Genomic DNA, 14627 nt, shown 5'->3' with positions numbered 1-14627 from the left:
ATATGTTGTTTTTTTCTTTTACATATTGCAAGATGTTCCACGTTGCAACTGAGTCAGAAGTTACTTCAGGAAAGTCACTGCACAGTGCTGGAGCTACCAAGCTAAGTGTATCTGCTATAAACTTTTGGTATCTGTTTCTCCAGCTGTTATTTGTATTGCATGTCATGTCAAACTTTATTAATGCAGATAAAATTTCCTTTAGTACTGTTACATTACCTGTTGCTGTTCCGTCAACATCTAATTTTCAGAGTGTTCCTGATAACATAAGAGATTTTATTTTTTAAATCCATTAAGAAGGCTATGTCTGTTATTTCTCCTTCTAGTATACATAAAAGTCTTTTAAAACTTCTCTTTTTTCAGATGAATTTTTAAATGAACATCATCATTCTGATACTGATAATGGTTCTTCTGGTTCAGAGGTTTCTGTCTCAGAGGTTGATGCTGATAAATCTTTGTATTTGTTCAAGATGGAATTTATTCGTTCTTTACTTAAAGAAGTGTTATTTGCATTAGAAATAGAGGATTCTGGTCCTCTTGATTCTAAATGTAAACGTTTAAATAAGGTTTTTTTTTAAATCTCCTGTAGTTATTCCAGAAGTGTTTTATCTCCCTGATGCTATTTCTGAAGTAATTTCCAGGGAATGGAATAATTTGGGTACTTTATTTACTCCTTCTAGACGTTTAAGCAAATTATATCCTGTGCCATCTGACAGATTAGAGTTTTTTGAGACAAAAATCCCTAAGGTTATGGGGCTATCTCTACTCCTGCTAATGTACTACTATTCCTACGGCAGATAGTACTTCATTTAAGGATCCTTTAGATAGGAAAATTGAATCCTTTCTAAGAAAAGCTTACTTATGTTCAGGTAATCTTCTTAGACCTGCTATATTTTTAGCGGATGTTGCTGCAGCTTCAACTTTTTGATTAGAAGCTTTAGAGCAACAAGTAACAGATCATAATTTTATAGCATTATTATTATTCTATAACATGCTAATAATTTTATTGGTGATACCATCTTTTGATATCATTAGAGTTGATGTCAGGTATATGTCTCTAGCTATTTTAGCTAGAGAAGCTTTATGGATTAAACTTGGAATGCTGACATGTCTTCTAAGTCATCTTTGCTTTCCCTTTCTTTCCAGGGTAAATAATCATTTTAGTTCCTTTCCTTACAAGGAACAAAAGCCTGATCCTTCATCCTCAGGAGCGGTATCAGTTTGGAAACTATTTCCAGTTTGGAATATATCCAAGCCTTATAGAAACCTATAGCCAGCTCCTAAGTACCTATGAAGGTGCGGCCCTTATTCCAGCTCAGCTGGTATAGGGCAGATTACGTTTTCTTCAAAGAAATTTGGATCAATTCCGTTCTTAATCTCTGGTTTCAGAAACATTGTTTCAGAAAGGTACAGAATTGGCTTCAAGTTAAGGCCTCCTGCTAAGAGATTCTTTTCTTTCCCGTGTCCCAGTTAACACAGCAAAGGCTCAGCATTTCTGTAATGTGTTTCAGATCTAGAGTTGGCTGGAGTATTTATGCCAGTTCCAGTTCTGGAACAGGGGCTGGGGTTTTATTTTATCTCTTCATTTGTACCAAAGAAGGTCAATTCCTTCAGACCAGTTCCGGATCTGTCATTATTGAATCGTTATGTTAGGATACCAACATTCAAGATGGTTACTGTAGGACTATCCTGCCTTTTGTTTAGCAAGGGCATTATATGTCTACAATAGATTTACAGGATGTGTATCTGCATATTCCGATTCATCCAGATCACTTTTAGTGTCTGAGATTCTCTTTTTAGACAAGCATTACCAGTTTTGTGGCTCTACCGTTTGGCCTAGCCTCAGTTCCAAGAATTTTTTTCAAAGGTTCTCGGTGCCCCTTTTTTCTGTAATCAGAGAATAGGGTTTTGCTATTTCCTTATTTGGACGATATCTTGGTACTTGCTCAGTCTTCTCATTTTCGAAGAATCTCATACGAATCGACTTGTGTTGTTTCTTCAATTTCATGGTTGGAGGATCAATTTACCATTCAGTTCATTGATTCCTCAGACAAGGGTAACCTTTTTAGGTTTCTAGATAAATTCAGTGTCTATGACTCTGTCCTTGTCAGACAAGAGAAGTTTAACATTGATATCAGCTTGTCAAAACCTTCAGTCACAATCATTCCCTTTGGTAGCCTTATGCATGGAAATGTTGGGTCTTAGGACTGCCGCATCAGATGCGATCTCCTTTGCTCGTTTTCACATGCGACCTCTTCAGCTCTGTATGCTGACCCAATGGTGCAGGGATTACTCAAAGATATCTCAATTAATATCTTTAAACCGATTTTACAACACTCTCTGACATGGTGGACAGATCACCATCGTTTAGTTCAGGGGGCTTCTTTGTTCTTCCGACCTGGACTATAATCTCAACAGATGCAAGTCTTACAGGTTGGGGAGCTGTGTGGGGGTATCTGACGGCACAAGGGGTTTGGGAATCTCAGGAGGTGAGATTTCCGATCAATATTTTGGAACTCCGTGCAATTTTCAGAGCTCTTGGCCTCTTCTCAAGAGAGAGTTGTTCATTTGTTTTCAGATAGACAATGTCACAACTGTGGCATACATCAATCATCAAGGAGGGACTCACAGTCCTCTGGCTATGAAAGAAGTATCTCGAATTTTGGTTTGGGCGGAATCCAGCTCCTGTCTAATCTCTGCGGTTCATATCCCAGGTATGGACAATTGGAAAGCGGATTATCTCAGTCGCCAAACGTTGCATCCGGGCGAATGGTCTCTTCACCCAGAGGTATTTCTTCAGATTGTTCAAATGTGGGAACTTCCAGAAATAGATCTGATGGCTTCTCATCTAAACAAGAAACTTCCCAGGTATCTGTCCAGATCCCGGGATCCTCAGGCGGAGGCAGTGGATGCATTATCACTTCCTTGGAAGTATCATCCTGCCTATATCTTTCCGCCTCTAGTTCTTCCAAGAGTAATCTCCAAGATTCTGAAGGAATGCTCGTTTGTTCTGCTGGTAGCTCCGGCATGGCCTCACAGGTTTTGGTATGCGGATCTTGTCCGGATGGCCTCTTGCCAACCGTGGACTCTTCCGTTAAGACCAGACCTTCTGTCTCAAGGTCCTTTTTTCCATCAGGATCTGAAATCCTTAAATTTAAAGGTATGGAGATTGAACGCTTGATTCTTGGTCAAAGAGGTTTCTCTGACTCTGTGATTAATACTATGTTACAGGCTCGTAAATCTGTATCCAGAGAGATATATTATAGAGTCTGGAAGACTTATATTTCTTGGTGTCTTTCTCATCATTTTTCTTGGCATTCTTTTAGAATACCGAGAATATTACAGTTTCTTCAGGATGGTTTAGATAAGGGTTTGTCCGCAAGTTCCTTGAAAGGTCAAATCTCTGCTCTTTCTGTTCTTTTTCACAGAAAGATTGCTAATCTTCCTGATATTCATTGTTTTGTACAAGCTTTGGTTCATATAAAGCCTGTCATTAAGTCAATTTCTCCTCCTTGGAGTTTGAATTTGGTTCTGGGGGCTCTTCAAGCTCCTCCATTTGAACCTATGCATTCATTGGATATTAAATTACTTTCTTGGAAAGTTTTGTTCCTTTTGGCCATCTCTTCTGCCAGAAGAGTTTCTGAATTATCTGCTCTTTCTTGTGAGTCTCCTTTTCTGATTTTTCATCAGGATAAGGCGGTGTTGCGAACTTCTTTTGAATTTTTACCTAAGTTGTGAATTCCAACAACATTAGTAGAGACATTGTGGTTCCTTCATTATGTCTTAATCCTAAGAATTCTAAGGAGAAATCGTTGCATTCTTTGGATGTTATTAGAGCTTTGAAATATTATGTTGAAGCTACTAAGTCTTTCCGAAAGACTTCAAGTTTATTTGTTATCTTTTCCGGTTTTAGAAAGGCCAGAAAACTTCTGCCATTTCTTTGGCATCTTGGTTGAAATCTTTAATTCATCCTGCCTATGTTGAGTCGGGTAAGACTCCGCCTCATAGGATTACAGCTCATTCTACTAGGTCAGTTTCTACTTCCTGGGCGTTTAGGAATGAAGCTTCAGTTGATCAGATTTGCAAAGCGGCAACTTGGTCCTCTTTGCATACTTTTACCAAATTCTACCATTTTGTTGTATTTTCTTCTTCTGAAGCAGTTTTTGGTAGAAAAGTACTTCAGGCAGCGTTTTCAGTTTGAATCTTCTGCTTATGTTTTTTCATTAAACTTTATTTTGGGTGTGGATTATTTTCAGCAGGAATTGGCTGTCTTTATTTTATCCCTCCCTCTCTAGTGACTCTTGTGTGGAAAGATCCACATCTTGGGTAGTCATTATCCCATACGTCACTAGCTCATGGACTCTTGCTAATTACATGAAAGAAAACATAATTTATGTAAGAACTTACCTGATAAATTCATTTCTTTCATATTAGCAAGAGTCCATGAGGCCCGCCCTTTTTTTGTGGTGGTTATGATTTTTTTGTATAAAGCACAATTATTCCAATTCCTTATTTTATATGCTTTCGCACTTTTTTATCATCACCCCACTTCTTGGCTATTCGTTAAACTGAATTGTGGGTGTGGTGAGGGGTGTATTTATAGGCATTTTAAGGTTTGGGAAACTTTGCCCCTCCTGGTAGGAATGTATATCCCATACGTCACTAGCTCATGGACTCTTGCTAATATGAAAGAAATGAATTTATCAGGTAAGTTCTTACATAAATTATGTTTTTTCCTACCTTAATTCCGATTGGCTGATAGGATTCTATCAGCCAATCGGAATTGAAGGGACGCCATCTTGGATGACGTCACTTAAAGGAACCTTCATTCTTCAGTCGCCGTCGGATGGAAGAGGATGCTCTGCGTCGGATGTCTTCAAGATGGACCGGCTCCGCTCCGGATGGAAGAAGATGGAAGATGCCGCCTGGATGAAGACTTCTGCCCGTCTGGAGGTCCTCTTCTGCCCGGATAGGATGAAGACTTCGGACCGTCTGCAGGACCACTTGTACCCGGCTGGGTGAAGACGTCTCAAGGTAGGGTGATCTTCAAGGGGGTAGTGTTAGATTTTATTAAGGGGGGATTGGGTGGGTTTTAGAGTAGGGTTGGTTGTGTGGGTCGTGGGTTGTAATGTTGGGGGGGGTATTGTATTTTTTTTTTTACAGGTAAAAGAGCTGATTACTTTGGGGCAATGCCCCGCAAAAGGCCCTTTTAAGGGCTATTTGTAATTTAGTGTAGGGTAGGGAATTTTTTTATTTTGGGAGGCTTTTTTATTTTATTAGGGGGATTAGATTAGGTGTAATTAGTTTAGAAAAATTTAATTTCTTTTTTATTTTCTGTAATTTAGTGTTTGTTTGTTTTCGTAATTTAGTTTATTTAATTTAATTGTAGTTAGTTTAGGTGATTAATTTAATTATAGTGTTGTGTTAGGTGTAATTGTAACTTAGGTTAGGGTTTATTTTACAGGTAAATTTGTATTTATTTTAGCTAGGTAGTTATTAAATAGTTAATAACTATTTAATTATTCTACCTAGTTAAAATAAATACAAAGTTGCCTGTAAAATAAAAATAAATCCTAAACTAGCTACAATGTAACTATTATATTGTAGCTAGCTTAGGGTTTAATTTATAGGTAAGTATTTAGTTTTAAATAGGAATAATTTAGTTAATACTAGTAAATTTATTTAGATGTATTTAAATTATATTTAAGTTAGGGTGGTGTTAGGGTTAGGGGTTAATAACTTTATTATAGTGGCGGCGATGTTGGCGGCGGCAGATTAGGGGTTAATAAATTTAATATAGTTGGGGGGGGCAGATTAGGGGTTAATAAATAAAATGTAGGGTTCGGCGATGTTGGGGGCAGTAGATTAGGGGTTCATAAGTATAATGTAGGTGGCGGCAGTGAAGGAGCGGAAGATTAGGGGTTAATAATATTATGCAGGTGGCGACGATGTCGTGGTCGGCAGATTAGGGGTTAATAAGTGTAAGATTAGGGGTGTTTAGACTTGGGGTTCATGTTAGGGTGTTAGGTGTAGACATAAAATGTATTTCCCCCTAGGAAACAATGGGGCTGCGTTAGGAGCTAAACGCTGTTTTTTTGCAGGTGTTCGTTTTTTTTTCAGCCGAATCTGCCCCATTGTTTCCTATGGGGAAATCGTGCACGAGCACGTTTAGCCAGCTCACCGCTACCGTAAGCAGCGCTGGTATTGAGGTGAGATGTGGAGCTAAATTTTGCTCAAAGCTCACTTTTTAGAGGCTAACGCCGGGTTTAAAAAAACCTGTAATACCAGCGTTGTTTGTAGGTGAGCGGTGAGCTGGAACTGGGCATTGGCAACGCACAGCTTTACTAACAAATCTCGTAATCTAGCCGAAACTGATTTATTGTAACAGTGTTGAAATGTTTGCAATAAATCAGCCTTTAAACATTATGCACACAAATTAGTTTATTTACTTTTTTTCTGTGTGTGTAAACAAAACGATGAAGCGCTTTTTATACACAATTTTTATTGTTGTTTTTTTTTTCTTTCAGATCCATTTATTTTACCACATCAGCAAGTTGATAAAGGAGCCATAAAATTTGTCCTTAGTGGAGCCAATATTATGTGTCCTGGTTTGACATCTCCTGGAGCAAAGCTTTACCCAGCAGCCTCTGATAAAGTGGTTGTATCCTTTTAAATGCACTGTATACAATGTAATGTCTGGGGCTAGCCTTATTGTCTGCAGAATCAGGCCCAGTGTGGAGCTTCCGAATGAGGCAAGTGATGTATCTGGAAAACAATTGCGTCAAACAAGATGTTAATTTCTTTTAAACAATGTTTAGACTTGGCTGATATATTCTATAGCAAGACAACAAAAACTATTTTGTAGTTACAAGTTCCCTTTAAAGCATGTTTCTGTGTGATAGGGTAACAAACCTGGAACTGACAAACTTCAAATTTATGAGTCGGCGAAAAAATTGTAGAAGTTGATGTTCTTAAAAGCCAGAGAGCAGCATTTGTACACAGATGAAAGCAGAGGGAAAAAAGCTTGGCAGGATGATGCTGGAATTTATTATGTTCCTCTCTAAATACACATTCTATAGAAATATTTTTTTTTAATTGGCTTTATAGTTTCTTAAATCCAGTAATCTTGGACCAGAAAGCTTGGAGGCCTCTAAGCAGTGTCATGACAACCTGAGGACACAATTAGGAGAGACAGTGGGCAGGGTTGTGTTGTTCCATAGGTGTTACTGGGCATGACAGGTCGGGTTGAAACCCATTTTTTCTTTCTTTCATGGTTTAGAAAGAGCATGCAATTTCAAACAACTTTCCAATTTAATTCTATTATCTAATTTTGTTTCTTTTTCTTGATATCCTTTGTTGAAAATCATATCTAGATAGGCTCAGTAGTTGCTGCCCATAGATGCCTCGTGTGATTGGCTCACCCATGTGCATTGCTATTTCTTCAACAAAGGATATCTGAAGAATGAAGCAAATTAAACAATAGAAGTAAATTGGAATGTGGTTTAAAATTGTATTCTCTATCTGAATCATGAAAGAAAAATTCTGGGTTTCATGTCCCTTTAAAATCAACAACCACCAGGGTCCAGGTAAATGCAATGTATAAAGTTTCAAGGATACCGCACTCACTGGAATTTTTAGTCATAATACTTTATATAAATATACCGTACAAATTTGCCAACTGGGATCATTATGAAGAAGCTGGGTGGTATTTAATACTTTGCAATATTATAACATTTGCTGGTATTTATAAAGATTTTTTAAAGGGATAGGAAAGTCAAAATGAAACTTGCATGATACAGATAGAGCATGTCATTTTAAGACACTTTTAAATTCACTTCTATTTTCAAATGTGCTTCATTCTCTTAGTATCCCTTGTTAAAAATGAATACGCACATATCATACACAAGTGGGAGCTGCTGCTAATTGGTCCTGCACACATTTGTCTCTTGTGATTGGATAACTAGATGTGTTCATCCAGCTGCCAGTAGTGCAATGCTGTCCCTTCAGCAATGGATAACAAGAGAATGAATCAAATTTGAAGGTTGTTTAAAATTGTATGTTCTATCTGAATCATACATGAAAATTTTGGGGTTTACATCCTTTTAAGCTGTCCAAAGCACAGACTGATTGCACAATTTAACATTAAATCGATTTAACAATAATTTATGCATTGAAAACCTTTAATAGTAGTTAATTATGGCTTCATATTGGCATACATTTTAGCCAGGTGGTCAGTTAAATCAGCTGGGTGGTCCCTGGAGAGAACACTGCAAATATAATAAATATATAAAGGGGTGAAAACATATCACTATGGTTTACTTGTAAGGGGTTAAAAGCTACTAGCCCACTCAATGTTAAAGATAGGAAAAAGTCAAATTTCTAAGTCGTATACAAACACACACACACATATATATATATATTCAGCAAACTTACTTTTTTCATTGTGATGTTTCGGAATTACTCCTTCATACCAAAAACATTCTCTTTAAACACTTATATACTAACATCTAGCCCTGGAAATAATAAAAAATAGATGCCATTGCCATATCTGTTGTCATTCAAAAATAACAACTCTGAATGGCCTATTTGTATATTTGCACATTTTAGATGGAACATAGAAAGCAAGTAACCTTTTTAAGGACATTGTATTCAAATATTTTATCATGGATGTGGATGCATAACTTAAAAAAACATGGGAAATATTTTTATTTAGAAAGAAAACCATTTCTATTTAATTTAAAACTAATATAGTAGTAACTCGTGTACATAATGCTAATCTTATTGGCTGATGAGGACAATCCCCATAGCTCTTTTGGTGGAGATGGACACATCTCTACAAACCTAACAAAAAATTATATAAATCAAAAAACTTTAATACATTCTGAAACACTCTCTAATATGAAACGCAGGAAAAAAAAAGACCTTTTAACGTGTCTGACAACTATCTTCTAGGTCTTTTTCTATCACAAAATGCCATATGTTTATAAACTTAACTGTCTGGTTGAAGAAAAGCCACATTGATTCCAATCAAATACTTTTATGTCTTTAGTGACAATTATTTTAATCCATTATGCTGAATTTCTTCTTAAAGAGACATAATACTCATATGCTAAATCACTTGAAACTGATGCAGTATAACTGTAAAAAGCTGAGAGGAGAGGGGGCGGAGCCGATCGCATACAGAGATGGCCGCAATGTTTTGATGCTCTGCAAACTCCAAGGCACATAAGGGGTCTAATAAGATGAATAAATGTAAGTTGCAGACATAAAGAGATAAAACTTCAAGTACGGGCATGATTAGCAGCACACTATGTAAAAACGGGGTGGAAATGCAATAGTTAACGGAGGAGAGAGAAGTACCTCATAAACATGCAAGCATCAGGCGCCATTACAGAAAGCGCATACTGGAGTGAAATAAGGAGGCACGGAGATCAGAGCCTGACCGGAGCTGTCACAAAACAGCTAAAACTCATAACGGATCACAGCAAACGGAGGTGCAAAAGCCGTTCCCGCCGAGTAATAAGAATCAAGAAGAAGTAGTGACACGCTGTAATGGCGGAGGGATAAGCGCAGTAGAAACAACCCAGCTTCCCTCAAAACCGGTGAGACGCAATTGTAAGCATGCACGAACAGATATTCCAACTACACAGCAGGCGATCACCCTTGAGGGAAAAGAACAAAAGTAAACCACGATTAGTAGATATATAAAAAAAAGTGATTAAAAACCCCAGCATTTGAATTCTCGCGGGACTAAGGGTATCCCAAACTACAAGTAAAAAGACAATAAATAATAATAATAAACAAATAAAAAGGCTGAGTCTGCAAATAGCCCAAGCAGGGTGAAAAAGGGAAGATGGAGACCCACGCTTTCACAGAGATCTGGAGCTGCATAGCGGCGCTAAGAGGCCGTCGGACTGCAGTAAATTATTGGCTTTTCTTGCCTTACACACCACGATCACTCTGCAGAGCACATCATTACTAAAATATCACGGCACAGTGAAATTCTGAGCAGCTAGAGGAATAGTACCCACAGCTAAACATATTATGCCAAAAAGCGAGCTGAAATCTCTCTAATACTATCTTACATTAGCGCTCAATCTTAGCAGATGTCTGCACTATCAACACTAAGGGCTCTGCAGGTATCTGCTTGTCTGTGGGCGCCCCTTTTCTCTACCGCTAAGCAAAAAAAAAAAAACATCTCAACAGTGAACAAACTTCTCAACAGTGCAATTTAAGCACTGATCGTCTTCATCTTCCCTACACTTTTGTTTATTACAGCCCCCATATCGGTGCGCCCAGAGCTCTACCATTCAAAGTGTGCAACCTACATTATCCAGTAAATATTGAGTATATTGAGTATATATTAGCTCTACCACACACTACAATGGTCACATACTGAAAATCCACACTAACTAGCTGGACTTCTTATATAAAAAGAACTGTAACGGGTAACCGTCATCAGTCACACAAAGGACTGCATCTTTTTAAAAAAAAAGTTTCCTAACCCTTCTATACTAAAATATGGAGGAGGAACTCTATCTGCAAATTCAAGCTTTGCTGGTTGACTTGAAGTGTCAAATGCTAAGTTTCCAGGGTCAGCTGCGCTTTATCTGTGGAGGGTCCGCAGAGATCTCAACAATACCCAGAACGCAATGACCCATGGCATTATAGTCCTAACAGCGCAATCAGACTCCGGACACTAGAGCATAGTGAGAAACAACTAGCTGTGATGTGCTGGGGTCCATGTTTCTATAACGTTTACTAAACTACTCTGATGTATATAGTAAGCTCATGGTTTATATCTTTTTTCATTAGCTATTTGTTGTTGATATACACCACAATATTTTATCTTTACGTTTTCACATGGTCCAAAAATGCTAGGTACCATGTGTGCTAGGTATCATGTGTGCTAGGTATCATGTGTGCTAGGTATCATGTGTGCTAGGTGTCATGTGTGCTAAGTACCATGTGTGCTAGGTTCAACGTGTGCTTGATACTACGTGTGCTAGGCAAGGTGGGTGCTGGATACGGCGTGTGCTAGGTATAGCGTGAGCTAGGTACAATGTGTGCTAGGTATAATGGATGCTAGGTATAACGTGTGTTAGGCACAGTGTGTGTGAGGCATAGCGTGTGCTAGGTACAATGTGTGCTAGGTTCAATGTGTGCTAGGTACCGCGTGTGCTAGGCAAGGGGGGTGCTGGGTACCGCGTGTGCTAGGTATCATGGGTGCTAGGTATCATGGGTGCTAGGTATCATGGGTGCTAGGTATCATGTGTGCTAGGTGTCATTTGTGCTAGGTTCAATGTGTGCCAGGTACTGCGAGTGCTAGGCAAGGTGGGTGCTGGGTACGGCATGTGCTAGGTACAGCGTGAGCTAGGTACAGTAGGTGCTAGATACAATGTGTGCTAGGTATAATGGGTGCCAGGTATAATGTGTGTTAGGCACAGTGTGAGGTACAGCGCGTGCTAGGTTCAATGGGTGCTAGGTACCGCATGTGCTAGGCAAGGCGGGTGCTGGGTACGGCGTGTGCTAGGTACAGTGGGTGCTAGGTATCATGTTTGCTAGTTATCATGCGTGCTAGGTATCATATGTGCTAAGTACCATGTGTGCTAGGTTCAACATGTGCTAGGTACAGAAAGTGCTAGGCAAGGTGGGTGCTGGGTACGGCATGTGCTAGGTATAGCGTGAGCTAGGTATAGTAGCTGCTAGGTACAATGTGTGCAAGATACAAGCTGTGCTAGGTATAATGGGTGCTAGGTTCAATGGGTGCTAGGTACGGCATGTGCTAGGCAAGGCGGGTGCTGGGTACGGCGTGTGCTAGGTATAGAGTGAGCTAGGTACAGTGGGTGCTAGGTATCATGTGTGCTAGGCACAATGTGTGCTAGGTATGATGTGTGCTGGATACAGTGTGTGCTGGATACAGTGTGTGCTGGATACAGTGTGTGCTGGATACAGTGTGTGCTGGATACAGTGTGTGCTGGATACAGTGTGTGCTGGATACAGTGTGTGCTGGATACAGTGTGTGCTAGGTACGGCGTGTGCTGGGTACGGCGTGTGCTGGGTACGGCGTGTGCTGGGTACGGCGTGTGCTGGGTACGGCGTGTGCTGGGTACGGCGTGTGCTGGGTACGGCGTATGCTAGGTATCATGTGCTAGGCACAATGTGTGCTAGGTATGATGTGTGCTGGATACAGTGTGTGTTAGGTACAGTGTGTGTTAGGTACAGTGTGTGTTAGGTACAGTGTGTGCTAGGTACAGTGTGTGCTAGGTGCCACGTGTGCTAGGTGCAATGTGCGCTAGGTACCGCGGGTGCTGGGTACGGTGTGTGCCAATTACAATGAGTGTTACGTACAGCGTTTGCCAGGTGCAAAGAGTGCTAGGTGCAATTAGTGCTAGGTACAGTGGGTGCTGAATACAGTGTGTGCTGGGTACAATGTACATCCCACTTGTCTCTTGAAATTTTTTGTTATCTGCTCCTCAACCTATATGGACAAATCCATTAATATATATTACTGCAACTTATTCTGACTTGATCTCTGGAGCATTAAATTTAATTTATAAGTACCACCTCCCCCCCTCCCATATTCAGAGCCCACACCAGGGTTCAATCTTGGTGAATTATTTTTACCACAAATCTTTGCAATTTACTTATGGTGTATCAATGTTTTGACAGCTATTGCAACCGGACCTGCGTGTCCGATCCTTTTGTTTGTGTATTTTTGAACAGGGGTCCTGCATGTCCCCAAGTGTTACCTTTCATTCTAAAATCGAATAAAAATTCATTTAAAAAAAAAAAAGCTGAGAGGAAAATATCACCTGAGCATCTCTATGTAAAAAAGGAAGATATTTACCTCACAATTTCCTCAGCTCAGCAGAGTAAGTTATGTGTAAAAAGTTATACTTCAGCTGCTTTCCAGCTGCAGGTAAAAAACAATAATGAAGAAATGAACTGCAGCCAATCCGCATCAACAGTGCTGAGGTCATGAACTCTTTTACTGTGATCTCATGAGATTTGACTTAACTCTCATGAAATTTCATAGTAAACTTCCTTAAACTGAATAGGGGAATAACACATGTGCCCAAGGCTCAATCCCTTAGCTGTCCCGGGACAGACATACTGATTTCCTGCTTAGAAGTCCTTTACAATGGGATGTGGCTACTGAGGAACTTTTGAGGTAAAATATCTTTCTTTTTTACATAGAGATGTTCAGGTGATATTTTCTAGTCGGCTTTTTACAGCTTTGCTGCATCACTTTCAAGTGTTTCAACATTTGGGTATCATGGCCCTTTAATCATGTTTTTATAATAATAAAAAGTTGTTTTTGTTTAAAAATAAAATGCCCTAAAACTAACCATTTTGAAAACCTCGTCATTTTAAAATGTCATTTTAATTCTAATATCCATAAAAATAAAGATCAAAGCCACTTTCTTCAGAGAAGAACGTTTTTAAAAGACAAAACAATTTAATAATTCTAAAAAGCCCACAACGCAAAGTTCTATATTCACAAGTCTTTCTAAAGTCCAAACTCCTCAGGAAAATTCCATCTTTTAATAAGTTACACATTTCCACTAGCTTTAGAGATGATGCCTAGATGGAACTCTTAATTGATTTTATCATTAACCCCTTAGTGACCAGTCCATTTTTCAATTTACTTACTGTTAAGTACCAGGGCTGTTTTCACATTTCTGCGGTGTTTGTGTTTAGCTGTAATTTTCCTCTTACTCATTTACTGTACCCACACATATTATATACAGTTTTTCTCACCATTTCACCGCCAAATGCGATCAAATAAAAAAAATCACTAACTTTTTCACTAACTTTTGGTTTCTCACTGAAATTATTTACAAACAGCGTGTGCAATTATGGCACAGATGGTTGTAAATGCTTCTCTGGGATCCCCTTTGTTCAGAAACAGCAGACATATATGGCTTTGGCATTGCTTTTTGGTAATTAGAAGGCAGCTAATTGCAGCTGCGCACCACACTTGTATTATGCCCAGCAGTGGAGGGGTTAATTAGGTAGCTTGTATGGTTAATTTTAGCTTTAGTGTAGAGATCAGCCTCCCACCTGACACATCCCACTCCCTGATCCCTCTCAAGGCTTTATATATATATATATATATATATATATATATATATATATATATATATATAATATCCCAAGAGGTAGCAGCACTCACGGTAACACAGTCATTATTTAGCCTGCCCGGGGTGCTTTAAACTAACAATATGAGCATCCAAAAAGAAAAGCACTCACCGGGTCTTATTCAGCAAAAAATCCTTTTAATTTGTGACGTTTCGGGGTTGCCCCCGTCCTCAGACAACAGTTACAGGTATATACATTTACTCACCCTTTATACACAAACAAACCCGCTCGCAAGTGCAATCCCGCCGGCGGCGTACCGGAAGTCAGCTGCCGTGCGCAGAACCCTACGTCACCGGTTGCCATAGCAACCAGGACGCCTCCCGGCGGAATCCCTGTTATAGTAAAAACTTAAAAAGTGCATTATTTACAAAGGCTGTATAGGAATTGTTATATGCTGACAAAACAACATGTCATAATAATGGGCTTAGACATCATGATAATATTAAGTACCAAAACGGGGAAAATTATGCTTTATCCTAACACCG

At 39.1% G+C, this 14627-nt stretch overlaps 1 protein-coding gene across 1 annotated transcript in view; it reads left to right on the top strand.

Moving 5' to 3' along the window:
* Positions 1-14627, top strand: part of MCTS1 (MCTS1 re-initiation and release factor) — a 71085-nt gene that overhangs the window by 35189 nt on the left and 21269 nt on the right. Inside the window, exon 4 of the mRNA XM_053699284.1 lies at positions 6525-6658. Within this exon, the coding sequence (XP_053555259.1) occupies positions 6525-6658 (134 nt within the window). The remainder of the gene's footprint in view (positions 1-6524; positions 6659-14627) is intronic.

The sequence above is a fragment of the Bombina bombina genome, chromosome 1 (assembly GCF_027579735.1).
Source record: "Bombina bombina isolate aBomBom1 chromosome 1, aBomBom1.pri, whole genome shotgun sequence".
Taxonomy (NCBI): domain Eukaryota; kingdom Metazoa; phylum Chordata; class Amphibia; order Anura; family Bombinatoridae; genus Bombina; species Bombina bombina.
The sequence above is the reverse complement of the archived record's forward strand: the minus strand, read 5'-3'. Positions and strand labels throughout refer to the sequence as shown.